This window comes from Catharus ustulatus, chromosome 10, assembly GCF_009819885.2.
Source record: "Catharus ustulatus isolate bCatUst1 chromosome 10, bCatUst1.pri.v2, whole genome shotgun sequence".
Lineage (NCBI taxonomy): Eukaryota > Metazoa > Chordata > Aves > Passeriformes > Turdidae > Catharus > Catharus ustulatus.
This window is the reverse complement of record NC_046230.1, coordinates 9,222,248-9,237,109: the sequence shown is the minus strand read 5'-3', so window position 1 is coordinate 9,237,109 and position 14,862 is coordinate 9,222,248. Positions and strand designations below refer to the sequence as shown.

Sequence of the window (14,862 nt, the reverse complement as noted above, 5' to 3'; positions counted from 1 at the left end):
CTCTAGAAACACATTTTCCTTAGCTGGTTAAATACTGATTAAATAGACCAAGAGATGGAGAAGAAGGTAAAACCTAAAGTCGAAGAGACTTTAAATGAAGTTCTATTGCAGCTTCTTCTCAAGTGGCATGATAAATGATGAGAGCACTTCTGAAGCAGAGGGATCTAAAATGAAACTGCACTGATCCTTATTTTTGACCTTCATATTCTATCAGTGAACAAAGCCTGTTTGTATCAGATTTCTCAAAAATTCTCAGTATTAATTCCTTCTCAATTACCTCTCCACCACTTTTAGCTGGTGATTCAGAAGGCACAGGGCACACACAAATTTGCAAGATGAATGAGTGCACATGAAGTGTGCACTTTTCTCACAGAACTGCAGAGTGGTCAGGATGCTGAAGCTAACAGCTTCCTTTCCCATGTATTCACAGTATGGGTCAGAAATGGGCACACAGTCCTGCATGTGCACATCCATTTGTGTCCCAATGTTCCTGATTCTCACGAGGTTGCTGGGTAATCTGCAGTCAGCCTTTAAAGTAAAATACTCCTAGGACAACAGGAGTTTCCCTGTGATATAAATAGGGCTCATTTCCCTTTACAGGACTGTGCGAAAAGCGAGTAAAAGTGTATGTCCTGATTTGATAAGCTTTCACGGTTCTTTTAAATTATATAAAAGTCAAAGACAAAAATACAATAAAAGAGAAGGAAAGTAAGTTAAGATCTGTGTAGGGTTACGTCTTTGTATGAGAGGAAACTTTTCTGAGATCTGAATGTAATGCAAATGGAAAGGCCAGTAACCAAAAGTACAGAAACGTAATTTTGGGGATTTAGTTTATAGATTTAGTCTTGCAGTTTGCCTGTCAGAAGCTTTGTTTTCATAGTTGCTGGTACAGCGAATTATTTTGTGTTTTTAGACTGAATGTGGATGTCAATTCACGTCGAAACTGGAAGGAATGTTCAGGGACATGAGCATCTCAAACACAACGATGGATGAGTTCAGGCAACATCTTCAAGCAACAGGGGTAAGTGCTGGGGTCTGTGTGCTTGTCCTTTTGCTTCAGTACAAACCCTGCATGACTGTGGTTCTGCATTTGCTGTAAATGCATGTGCTGAGAAGGACTTGTACAGATTGTTCCTTTTACTGTGTGTCTTATCTTTTAAACTGTATTATCAATTCCTGCAGTGCCAGAGTCTGTTCAGAGCTCGAGTAGTGCCGGTTTCATTGCACAGAATCCGTGTGCCCAAAGGGCTGTGCCGTGGGTGCGCAGCACCGCCAGGGGGAGCGCTGTGCTCTCCCCTCCCCCGGCCCCCATCCAGCTGTGCCCGCCCCCCCCGGCCCACATCCAGCTGTGCCCGCCCCTCCCCCGGCCCACATCCAGCTGTGCCCGCCCCTCCCCCGGCCCCCATCCAGCTGTGCCCGCCACCCCCCCCAAATCCAGCTGTGCCCACCCCCCCCTCCCCGGCCCAGCTGTGCCACACTCCAGGGACTGGCTGCTCCCGTACGTATTTCCTAGCAAAGCTGTCCCATTCCCGTTGTTCAGAATTAATCACCAATTGTGATGTGTAGTTTTTGCTAAGAGCAAGAAAAATGCTGTTTGCTGCAGGTATTTGCAAAGCACGCCATCTCATGTTGAGATTTCCTGGCACAACTAATGCCTTTGCTAAAAGCAAAACCGCCTTTTTATTGCAAATTTCAAAATTTAGTTTTTCAATTTTTCTTACAAATTGTCAAATATTAATTTAGTTGTTTAATTAGAAAAATTACACCTTCTTGTAGGAGTAGGCCCCTGGAGCATTTTAGGGAAACATCATTCTTTTTGAGAGATCAGTTTACTTGCTCTAAAACACTGTTTTTCTGTACTGATACTCAGTAGCACTTAATAGTGTATCATGAACAGCCAAGTAGTTCCCTGTGTGCAGGTAAGTAGGGTCTGTACATCAAACCTGTTTGAATCAGTTTCAGAAGTCTGAATGCCAGGAATATTTTCATGGATATCCTCTGTCCAGTGTTCCTGTTTGTGCAAGGTGATATGAAATCTTTGTTGTCTTGAAGCAGAAATCCTCCTCCTCAGCATTCTGTGACTCATGAGTAGGAGAACAGCATGTTCTCCAAGTGGATTCAGAAATGGATAGAGAGGAAGTGGATAAAGGTGTTTGTGTACAGGCAGCTTTACTGCTGGTTTGTTTGGTTTTTCTGCTTTAGAGGCTAGTCATGTTTTACTTCTGGAATGCTTGAAATATGAATTTCAGTAAAGATTTGTTGGAACGTTCCCATTTTTTCGATAGCATGGTGGGGGAAGAGGGGGTTGTGCTTAAAGGTTCATGTACTTTACATGACAGTCTTAAAATAAGTGAGTTAATAAATGATATCTCTAACTTTTTTAGCTATGTGCAGCTAAGAAGATTAATTTAAAATGTTAACAGATGTTCTGTTAGGTTTTATTTTTCATCTTTTAAAACTTCATCTTTCTCTTGGCAAGACATCAGCAGTTCATGTGATGGTTTCCTTTTGGTCAACCTAATACTGGCCTTTTAATGAAATTTCCAGAAATACTATTTATGAAATACAGGAAGAGTTGGGGAGTTTTGTTACTCTTAGAATGCTGGTGATGCTGTGTTTTATATGAAATAGTTTATTCTGCTCCTTTTTGAGCAGTTTGGGTACCTAGAATGTGTACAGTGCCTCCTAGAGGAGTCAGGCATCTGCTTTTCTCTAAATAATGCTACCTGCAAAGTTTTCTTTTGGATCCTCTGTCCTGAGATCCAGGCAGTGCCAAGGTCTGTGTAGATGATTGGTTTGCTCTCAGAAAGTGGGAAGCTCAGCACCAGGAAAAATCCAGACTGATAGATTGAGAAATTTCTGGAACTGTGATCCTAGAACATTTCTTGGAGTTTTGTAAAGACTGGATCACTTCAGGGCACTTTCCACTAATTTATATCATTTTTATGCTGAAAAGACAACTTGTAAAATAGAGTGCTTCCAAAACTTTTTTGTGTTACAAACTGCTTAGTGCTCTTCATAATGTATTATGGGAGGCATTCTAAGTTAGTGCTGTGTTCTGGTCTGGCAAAGACCAAAAAATTTGGGAAATTGTTGCCATCTCCGCTCAAATGCTTCAGTTCCAGATAAATATATTTTCTGTATCCTTTTGTCTGCACTGATGGCCTTTTCCCACTTGGCTGCAGGGGGAAAACTGTTGAAGCTTGTTTAGGTTTTTCAGACGTTTCTGGGGGACAAGCTGGTTGGTGCACAGAGGCATTCAGTACACACAATACAAAAACTCTTCTGTAGTGCATGGGCTACTCTGCTATTGAATAGTGAAAGTTTCTGAGTTCAGGTGGTAGTTTTTGATCTGAAACTTAATGTGCTTTATTTCTGTGTAATGGATTTATATAAGTTGAATATTGTATGCTTTGCCTTTTTTATATAATGTGTGTTCTTTGAAGGTTTTGTTTCTACCTCCTCAAGCTGTGAAAGTAGTCAATTTTAAGCTTAATAATGCTCAGCTTAGTTGGGATACCTATTGAGGACTATGCATCACTAGTAGCCAGACTTTATCATCTGCCAACACATCTTTATAGATCAGCACCTGAGCTGGGGACTGTTTCCTCAGCAGTGCTGAATGTTCAGAGTCATGGCTGTCCTCAGGGAAAGAGAATAGGGGGCTCTGCAAAAGTGAGTAACGTTGCAGTCCACAGTTAAGCTCCCTGTGGTTCAACATCAGATAGTCAGTATTTCCTCTCTGCTTCCAGAGAGTACATTTAGAATGAGCTGTTTTGAAACTGGCACATTTCATGCAATCCAGCATTATTGCATGTCATCAAAAAAAACCTATTTACAAAGATTTGTTGCATGTATTGCAAGTTCTGTTTATGATCACAGCCATTTAGTTCTTAGTTAAGAATTCCTTTTGTTCAATTCTGTATGCTCTTAAATGCCAGAGGGGAATAATGTAGAGGATTTTTGCTGTAGCATCTACTCTGATAGTGATGAATCAATGTATTTGTCTGGTTTTATAAAAAAGAATGCTTACAGATGTGTCTATTTCTTTTGTAGTTAGGCAAAATTCTAAGTATTTTGCGCTGTTCCAGACAAAGTGGTGAAACATGGTCTTGTTTTTAAATAGTGTATGTTTTCTTCCAATTACTTTCAGGTCTCACTAGGAGGTGTTGATCTCACAGTGCGTGTCCTCACAACAGGTTACTGGCCTACCCAATCAGCCACACCAAAGTGCAACATCCCTCCAGCTCCCAGACATGCTTTTGAAATATTTAGAAGGTATGTATTACTACAGATTTTTAGGTAGAGTTTTTGAGAAGAAACTTCCTAAACTTACCTGTAGGATTTTTTTTTTTTTTTAATCTGTACAGGTTTTTTTTGACAGCTTTACTATTAAGGATGTGCTGGCAAACTGCTCTTCTTTAGCTCGCGTAAAAATTGGAGAATGCAATAGTTGAATGATGATGCTTGAGGTTTGGGCAGATTTTAAATAGAATTCTGACAAAAATTAATGTTTTGAAAAAGCAAGGAGTTGTAAATGTTTTAAGAATATCCTCAATAACTCCAAAAGGCTATGTAACTTTTTAAATGTATTTTCTCTTTCATACAAACTGTGAGCTATATATTGTTTTCTTCTCCATTCTGTTACAGATTTTATTTAGCCAAACACAGTGGGCGACAGCTGACACTCCAGCATCACATGGGTTCTGCAGATCTCAATGCCACTTTCTATGGGCCTGTTAAAAAGGTAGAGAATCAAGATTACATAAATATTGTATGTTTTTTAAAAGTAAGCAAATTAATATTTTTTTAACTTCAGAATTTTGTAAAATAAAAGCAAACCAATTGAGAATATAAGAATAAGATGTCTTCCATCAGCCTTATAGTCTCATTCTTTTTTGCAGCAGTTTTGCTTTGACTTTATTTCTCTCTTAATCTAATTTGAATGCATCACTCAGCATCATCTTTTACTTGTAGAAAAGTAGTAAATTTCATCTTGAAGGGACCTCAGTCATTTGAGTGGTTTGGATTTTTTTGATTGTCAGTAACAAGTGAAAAGGAATTTGTTAATTTTGCTAAGTCAAGTTTAGCCTGCTTTTCATATGCAGAGTGCAATGTAGACAGCATTTTTTCAAAAACAAGACTCAAGCAGAGTTTATAGAAATACAATGCTTAACTTGTCTGTGTACAAGAAAGGAATTTTGTAGTGATTAGACAAGTACTAAAATGCCAAAGTAGAACTAGTAATGGCATGATGCTTGGGAATGTAGGAGGCAATGCAAAATGAAAGCAAAATTCTGAGAACGAAGTATTAATAACATGCACTGGTGAGGATGTTGAAATTGTGTTGCTGTAGGATAAATATGTTGGTAACTTTAAAGAAAAGCTTAAGAAAAACTTGGAGGGGACAAGTAATGGAAACAGGGGCCTCAGAGGTGGAGAAGTCTCCATCCATAGCAATGGTCAGAGTTTGATTGGGGGCTGTAGATGGCCTGGAATGGTGGCTGGACCATGGGACCTCTGTATGGGCCTCCAAGCTCAGCCTCCCTGGCATTGTAAGGCAGCTGCTGGAGGAACATCCTGCTCGTGCCCCCAGGTGTTTGCTGTTCTGTCACTTCTGTAAGCTCATCTCCTCGAGAAATTTTTCATCATGAAACTTTCATCTTATCAGGACAAAATGTTTTTCAGTGAGGAATAATCTAACAGTAGTTTTGGAATTTTAAAACAGGAAGATGGCTCAGAAGTCGGTGTAGGAGGTGCCCAAGTAACTGGCTCAAATACACGGAAGCACATATTGCAAGTCTCCACTTTCCAGATGACAATATTAATGCTATTTAACAACAGAGAAAAATACACGTTTGAGGTAAGTGCTGTGGGTGTCTTACCTGATTCTAAATAACTGGTTTGGGCACTTTCTTGTCCTCTTGATTTAGGCATTTGAAGATCAGGTGCCTCTCATTCTGTTCAAGTATGGATCAGGCCAACTAATACAGGGAGCAGATCGTATGCAATGCACCTGGGAAGCAGTTCAAGGAAATTATTTGGGAGCAGGAGGCTTCAGAAGTGTTTGAGAATTGTGAGTGTGGTTGTTCTAGGCACTGAGGTGTAGAAAAGCTGAAGTTGAAATGCAGCAGGTGGCTCCATTTCCTCATTTTTGTCTTTGAGAAACTGGATTTAGAGGCCAAAGGGTGGAGAAGGGTTTGTATCCTGACTTCTTGAATACCTAAGTAAAACTGGCAGGCTGGACCGAACTGGAGGATGAATCAAAGAACTTTCAACCCTTTTCCGGGTTTATCAGCCAGAAAGGACAGTGAAGAAAGGTTTGGATATATTTTAACAAGGGGACTAGAGGGGTGTTGCTGGGAAAGGTCGAAATGTCAGGCAAGAAATGATGATAAAGGCTTTAAGAGAGGAGGAGGATCATATTCCTTGTTGTGTGAGCATTATATTAAGATAGATTGATAGTTTTGTTTTGGACATTATCTTTTGTTTGAGAGAGCATTGGCAGCCTTGAAAAGCAGTATGGGTGCAGATTGGAACAGTCAATTTCCAGGTTTTTTCATCTGCTTTTGTCTGTGCTATGCATAGTAATCATTTGCCTTTTTGTTTGGATTGTGTTTTCAGCTTATTTGGCACACTTCTAGCCTGTTAATAAAGAAAGTTTCTTTGAAAATGGTCTCAGTAGTGATTAAGGAAGGCAGGATTTGATAAGAGACTCTTAATAAACTACTGATAATTTAAAACATTATTTTAGAACACGAAGTCCTGTGTGTTGTGAAATCTGTTTCAGCAGCATTGCAGCTTTGAGTACTTTGCAGAATATTTGAGGGAGTGAAAACAAGGAGGAGGACTTAAGAGCTCATTTTTTTCCTTGAAGCTGATTTTGAAATTGGTCTGGTGGCTGCCTTATTCCACCAAATTGCAGGCTTAATGAGTAATAGAGCTGTACCCATAAATGAATAAATAACACTTGGGAGAGCAGTGAAAAATACAGTTTTAAATACATGCTCTAAATTATACTTTATTTTACCAAGACCAGATGATAGAGAAATATGTCCATCTGCTTTTAGGTTGTATGTTTTATTTCTGGTTTGGGAGTTTTTAAGCTCTTACTTTGTGTCCCACTTGAACTAAAACATTAAGGAGGCATATTTGTGTTGTTTGGTTTCTTTGGTGAAGTGTGTGGGAGTTGTCTTTAACTCCAGCCAGGAAAGCTTATGAAAACTTCAGAGGAGAATGAATTTTCTTTGTTCATTGATTATTGGATACCCTGATTAACTGCTGAGTGCTGGGCAATCATTCCTTCTCTGTTGTGTCAGATGAGTGCTTTCAGTGCAGCAGAGCGTGTGAGCTGACTTGTGTGTGCTTGTGTATCCTACAACTGTCTGATACACAAGTGTTTCTGCAGATTCGCAGCTCAACAGATTCATCTGAAGTTGCCTTCACAGCTGAACAGACTTTGCTCTTTTATTTTCCATCCAGTGTGATTATTAATTGCAAACTTGATAAAATCCTCATAATAATCCTAACAGCCATTAGGCCATGTGATTGAGGAAAAAAATGGGATACTGATAATGCAAAAATTATCCATAAAATACTATGGAAACTTAAGAGATTGTTGCATATAAAAATTTCTTCATAAAAGATGTATACATTTATTGTGTACCTGTACAGCAACATTTTATTTGTATATGCAAAATAGCTATAGGCCATATAGGTGTAGGTTAATCCTACTGAAGTTGAAGAGGAAGAATCTTCATGCAGGCCTTCAAAGAATGCTAATTTTTTTCTACTAATTCAGTTTTTTCTAATCAAGTCTTATATAATACTCAACTCATTCTTCAGTTGATTTACATTGCAGATCAGTATTTTAAAAGGTGCAATGTTCACTTTTCGTAATGACATCAAAAATAAGCATGGTTCTTTGTTTAGCAAACAAGAAATACAACTGTGACCATACTAGAAGTTAATTTGTGGAATAATTCTACAAAAATGAGAGATTAGAACTGTAAATTGTGCCTGTTCCCTCTTTTGCTGATGTCTGCTTTAGAAGTTACACAAGTTGCAGTCTGTAAATAAAACTAAAAATACTTTTTATTATTTCAACAAAATGGCAACATTCTTTTCCTTCAGATTTTTCTGCACATTTTCCTTCTAATAATTTGTTTCCTTGTATAGAACTGACAGAGTTCTATACCTGGAATGATCTCTTTTGTAGCCCCCAGCTAGAGCTCTCACTTGGTAATATTTTAGCAGTGAGATTGTGTAATCATTGCTACTCCTGTGCACAAATCTAATGTGGTCTTTAAAGTAAAGCATTTTTGGAGATGGGGAAGAAGTACATATTTCTCACTGCTACATCAAATATCTACATAAAATAAGTTCAGTAAAACGTTATGCTACAGACTGAGGGAAAAGAGCACAGGAACATCTGTTATCCCCATTTACATTCATAGCTCAAAATTTTTTTTATTCAGCTCAAAATTTTTGGCTCCTTCTGAGGCAACATATTGCAGTGCAATTCTTTGTGGTCCTTACTTTGATGCTGGCTTATAAATTCTAAAAGTGGAATGGTTCGAGTGTTCATGGCTCAGCTGCAGAGTGAAGTACAATAGCAAATACACACTGGTCTGTATAAGGATGGTAGCATGAGCCCCCTCAAATTCCCTTTTGGCTCTTTGTTTCACTTTTGTTAAAAGCAGAATATATATATATATGACCTTGCAGAACTGAGGTACTTTTAAAATTATTAATTTTAATTGTTGATCAAAAATCAAAGTTTGGGAGCCTGCATGTCACTGGTATTCCATCATTAATAAGCTGGGTTTGTTTTGTAGCCTTTAAGCTTTTTATCTAAGCTCTAAAGTCTGGCACCTTCCCTTAGTTTGTTCAGTTTTATGCTGATCAATCCATTTCAGTAAGATTTTTTTTGTTGTGACCATGTAAAGGATTATAGCTTCTTGGGATTTTTTTTTTAGTACTACTTTGTGCTGAATCTGAAGAAAAAAAAGTGTGAAGGTGACGACTGTGTTTTAAATATAGCAGCAAAGGAAAAAATAGTAAATTTCTATGAGCAGCTTGGGAAGAAGCATTTTGATGCTAGGAAATAGTTAAAATATAAGGATATTCACAACTTATTTCAAATGGTAGAAGTGTTTCTGAATGCATTATCCTGAGAATATTCTTAGGAACATTTTAGTATTTCCAATTCATCTATAAGCAAGGAAGTACCAAATATCCTGATTTTTTAAGTTTTGGACCTGGTGATTTTATTCTTTTTACCTCATTCCACTTAACTTGCCCTTATGACAAAAACACCTTCAATCAATTTCACATGAAGTCAACACCTCTGTGTGTAGTGTTGGGTGGAGTTGAAAAACAATGCCTATTTTGTCTGAGCTGGTAGTGAGATGCTCTGAATGAGGTGCAGTCAAAGTCCCAATAAAAGTCTGAGTCAAAGCCAGTACATCCAAATAATTTTTATTGTATGCTGTCAGTGGTGCCTGATGACAGAAAAGTGGCTGTTTTTCCTGGGTTGATTTAAGAAATAACTTGAGTATACTCAAAAATAATTTGACAAAATTTAGTTTGATTTTTCTGGTCAATCTTTGCAGAACTTTTAACAAGTTGTTTACAGTTCTTTATAGATCTTGATAGATAGATAGATCTTTATAGATTTTGATCACTTGGAGTTCTTAGTGCTGTTTTTAACCTAAGGTCATCACATGGACTTGTGTGCCATGAGAATCAGGAATTTATGGGGATAGTGTAAGGGCTTGATGCTGCCCTTGGAACCAAAGTTGGGGAAGCTGAGGAAGGGATAGCTCTTGTGGACAACTGCACATCTGCAGGGTTTGTGTTTTCCCTTTAGCTGCTACAAGTCCCTCAAGAGTCTGAATGGGAACGTGAAATCAGAACTGTCTGCAGTATCCTCAGGCTAGAAGTAGGAAGAAAAGAGATGAGGAAAAAGGAACTTTTACTGAATGGGAGCTCAGTAAGCACATTAGGTCTGAGAAAGCAGCCTAGTTGACCTTCTCCTAGAGCACATTAAGGCATCATTCTACATCCAGTGTAACTTATTTACTAACTCATGACCACTGTTGACTTGCCTAACATCCATCTCTCAACTGACTCTTAAGAGCACTGATGGAGGTGTATACCAGGCTATGTACATGTTTTACATGTTTTACCTGTTTTACTTCTTCAAAGTTCATATATTTTCTGCACTATAATGGGTTCTTCTTGTATTTCACCTGGAGAAGGCCTGGCCAAAGGCATCTGAGCTGTAAATAGAGTTATTCAAAAGGGAGGTATGATGAGTGCAGAGTATTTGTATGCTGCAGTGAAACCTGGCATTGTTTGCTCCATTTGTAAAGATCATCTTCTTAACAGTGTGGCTGAATGCAAAAGCATTTGTAGCTCTTGGTCAGGAATGGGCGTGAACATCATGGATGTTTCCATCACTGAGTTAGTCAGAAGGTTTGGTTTCACCCTGTTCAACAAACCCTGGAAACAGTTAACAAATCCTTTCACCTCTCTCAGAAATTGCAGGGAATTGAGGAGCTGGTTATTCATTCTTCCAGCTCATGGTGAGTGTTCATTGGATAGAATTCACTGAGTGCTGACCCAGGTGGATCATTTTGCACAGGAGCCACTGAGACCTTGCTGCTGAATGACTTCTGACCTTTCAAGTGCCACAACTGTCACAGTATTACGTTTTTAAGCAATCCCTGATGTTGCTTGCAACACAGGATACTTCTGCCACTGCCATAAACTAACTAAGTATTGTTCTTTAGGAAATTCAACAAGAAACTGATATCCCTGAAAGAGAACTGGTTAGAGCCCTACAGTCCCTTGCATGTGGCAAACCAACACAACGTGTTCTCACAAAAGAGCCCAAATCAAAAGAAATAGAAAATGGTCATATATTTACAGTGAATGATCAGTTCACATCTAAACTACACAGAGTCAAGATTCAGACAGGTAAGTCAGCTTTATATGCTACTCTCTTGCAGTCCCAAATCTGCCTTGAAACTTCAAATTATCTTTTGCAGGATTAATGTCCATGGAAGTGAAAGGAGACAATTTTTTTTTTCTTGAGGATTAGTTGCAGCGAAATGAAAACTCAAATGCCAAGAGAAGTGTAGAAGTCAGTTAAGCCTTTTACTTTACAAAATTTGTAATTATCTCTTACAGGAAATACTGAAAGAAAAATAAAATTCAAATTAAATAATTAAATGAAAAATACGCTACTGATTGATTCAGAAATAGGAAAATTGCCTCATAAGTTGCTGTACTGCAGTGAAATGAGTGATGTTTTTAGCCCATGATACAACAGCCATTTTCAAGTACCAGGTAGCTTATAATGGTTTTGGACAATGATTTGGGTTTAACAACTAAGGGAAGCTCAGTGTATAATACCACTTCATTATCTTATAGAAGTGCTGGTGCTTGTGCCTGAAAGCAGATTTGAGTACTGTTCAAATTTTAACATAGTAGTAATTAAATAACAGTTTGTTATCTTGTCAGTTGCTATCAAAATATGCCAGAAAGTGTTAATATGTTCTTGTGGCTGCTTTTCTTTTAAAAAAAAAAATCAACTTTGAGAATGTCAAAACTCAGGAAAATATGACTTGATGTCTAGATGAAATAAATAGTGAAGCTAACACACAACGAAATACATTTTAATTTTGCTAACATAATTTCCATTTTCTGTTTTCTTTAAGTTGCTGCCAAACAAGGAGAATCTGATCCAGAAAGGAAAGAAACAAGGCAGAAAGTAGATGATGACAGAAAACATGAGATAGAAGCTGCTATAGTTCGGATAATGAAATCTAGAAAGAAGATGCAACACAATGTGCTAGTAGCAGAGGTATGCCTGTACAGAATTTTGCTATTAGCTCATTCAAGTTACACAGCTCTTACTAGTATGATTCTGAGAGGCTTTTGAGAGATGCTGTATTTAACCCATCCTTTCTTTTTTCCATGTCTATCTGAAAGACGCCTAAGTCCTTACCCTTCACTTCAGGATGTCCTCATGATTGTATCTAAGTTTCCTTCCTATGTTTAGTGCTGTTATGATGTTAAATTGCTTGAAAAGCAAACCAGTGTGCTTAACACTATTTTTGGCTTTGATCTTGTTAGTGACTTTTGGGTCCAGGTTTGGGAGATTGGAGCTCTTAACAGAGAGAAACAATCCTGCTGCTTTTCACTGCAAAGCTCACACAGCTCCAGCACATTACACATTTTGCACTCTGAACTCCCTTAGAGCTGGGAAATTGGGAGCACTCTCAGGTTGTGACCATGCCTCTGCAGAGCTTTGAATCATTGCCCAACATGAGCAAACAAGTGGAGAGACTGTCAGAAGTCTGCAGGCTGCTTTTTATGCTTCATAGGTGTCACCATCTCTGTCTTAATACATTTTCCTAGTTGTGTTCTTTAGGGTACTTCAAGGTCTTACTTGCACTGTGATCTTATATTGTTGGGTTTTATTTTGTTTTAGGTAACTCAGCAGCTGAAGGCCCGATTCTTACCAAGTCCAGTTGTTATTAAAAAACGTATTGAAGGACTTATTGAGAGAGAATATTTGGCACGAACACCTGAGGATCGCAAAGTATACACTTACGTAGCATAAAATGCGTTCAGAAAATTTGATTTATTCTTGGACTATACTCTTCGCATGAACTGGGAAGTTCTTTTAAATCATTAATATTAAGACGACCATCTTCTCTATTAAATTACAGTACATGTTCTAGACCATTCAGATCAAGCCTTTTACTCCTTTTGAGAGTTTTTGACATGAATTAATTGAGCTTCAGGCTTTTCAACGTTATCCCTGTAGAGATCATCCTTACAATTCTTCGGGAAAATGTGAATGTGCCGCGTTTGTTTTCAATACTGTATGAAAACAGAGAAATAAAAATGACTTTAGAAAATACAGCTCATTTAAAAAAATAAATTTGTTGGAATTTCATTTCCCCAGATCTTCAGTGTTGATGTAAATGTGTTTCTGTAGTGTTGCTTAGCACTTCGCGCATTGTATAAGTTGGGTTTAAAAGAAACCACAAGTGGTAAGGCAAAATTCCCACTTACCTTGCTCTGCTTCAAATGTTTCTTTAACTAGACATGTTTAATTTAAATACTTGCTAATTTTTTTGAAGACCCAAGAAGACAACTTGAGCATGTTTCACTCTTCCAGCTGCACTCACTGTTACAACAACATGAATCAGGAACTTCTGGGGGCTCAGAAAAGACCGTAATAATTTTGGCTTTCCCTTCTGTAATTTGAGTTCTTCTAAATTAAACTCTATATTGATTAGGTTTTTTCTGGTTTCTTTATAGGAAAAAAGGACAAGATTATAGTGTGTATAAACTGTATAATAATTTTTGCTGTTGTACTCACTGCTGATGGTGGATTGTACAGGGCTATGTTTTTATTTCACTAAATGTAGACAAAATAAATTTAAAATAAATGGATTTAGTGTACACAAACAACTAATTCAAGTGTGTTAGAGTACAGGGTTGACAATCTTTTGGAACTAAATACTGTCCCCTGGGGAAATGTACTGGGATTATATTTTGTTAATAAATGTCATAGATGGATCTGTAGCCCCAGGGCTCCCCATCATAAATGCATATTTCAGGAGATTAAAGTGAAGCCAGCGTGCACTATTTGTTTTTGAAAACGCATTTTAAACATGCAATAAAAAATTGTTACTGTAATGAAATTTTTAGTTCTTACCCTAGAACTTTTTTTTCTTTTTGACAGTATGCTGCAAAAAATAGATTAAAAGTAGCAGTTTGGTGGCATCATTCTTCTCACAGTTAGAAATTTTTGAGTGTGTATTGTACTGCAGTTTTTATTAAACCGTATTTCTGACATTCCAATGCACATATTCTGTGCTTTCCCTGCCATAACTATTTTTCTGCTTTAATTCAAAGCAGTATTTTTTTGTCTTGGTTCGCATTACTTTCACCCATAGATCTTGAAATATGTAGTTGGGATGGGCTTTCTAATATGAAGAGCTGGAAATGAAGCAAAAAGAAAAGCTTGGTTATAGAGCATCTGCCAGAGCAGTTCTTGATGGGCTGCGCTAAACAAGTGCGTGGTACTGGTGCAGTGTTCCAATGGGGAGAGTGTTTTTCACAAGGTGTCCACGATTTTACCCCTCTCCAGCCTGTTAAGATACTAGTCCTGGCTGTTGTTCAAGAGTGGGATATTCTAAAGAGAGGGACTGGAATTAGGGTGATATTTTAGCTTGACTATTTGGAAGCTTTTTTTATGAAGCTTTAAGTTTACTGCACACCCCCAACACACCTACACACAGACAGAGTGGTTTTTGTATCAGCAGGAGGAGGTGGTGGCTGAAGAACTTTCTTGCCCTTTCCATCACGAGTCTAGCCCCAAAAGAAATGAGCTGGGCTGTTGGCCCTATTGAAAAGGTGTTTGCTGGCTGTTACTAAAACACCTCTGTCTCTGCACAGTGTCTGCAAATCTTTGGTAGAGATGTCATTGTTTAGACAGTACACAGCTATCTAATCTGGGGTTTTGATTTTGTTTAAAGTCATCAGAAACATCTTCCTCAAAATGTAAATCACTCTTCCATGTACCAATATGAAGGTTTTCTTTTGTGCATAACTGACTCTTTATTGGAATCAATGTTGTGATATCGTGTGTTAATGTTTTCCCGTGTGCTTTGCAGGGAACAATAAGTTCAAGTCCTTTTCCCTGTGAAATTTAGAGACGTGAGTGTTGTGATTTGGGACAGGAGGTCTTTGTCCTGTGCATTGCCTCTGTACTTTGTTGTGCATCAGCTGAAGTTTCATACTTCTGGTGGCTTTTGGAAGTGCTGAATGTTGGGT

General features: G+C 38.0%; 1 protein-coding gene across 1 annotated transcript in view; it reads left to right on the top strand.

Annotated features, from left to right (window-relative positions):
* The window catches only part of CUL3 (cullin 3), a 54,785-nt gene extending 41,802 nt beyond the window's left edge, over positions 1 to 12,983 (top strand). The window contains exons 10-16 of the mRNA XM_033068792.2: positions 914 to 1,021; positions 4,154 to 4,278; positions 4,651 to 4,747; positions 5,729 to 5,863; positions 10,797 to 10,983; positions 11,727 to 11,872; positions 12,503 to 12,983. Coding sequence (XP_032924683.1) covers positions 914 to 1,021; positions 4,154 to 4,278; positions 4,651 to 4,747; positions 5,729 to 5,863; positions 10,797 to 10,983; positions 11,727 to 11,872; positions 12,503 to 12,634 — 930 coding nt within the window. The 3' untranslated portion in view covers positions 12,635 to 12,983. The remainder of the gene's footprint in view (positions 1 to 913; positions 1,022 to 4,153; positions 4,279 to 4,650; positions 4,748 to 5,728; positions 5,864 to 10,796; positions 10,984 to 11,726; positions 11,873 to 12,502) is intronic.
* Positions 12,984 to 14,862: the final 1,879 nt, after the last annotated feature.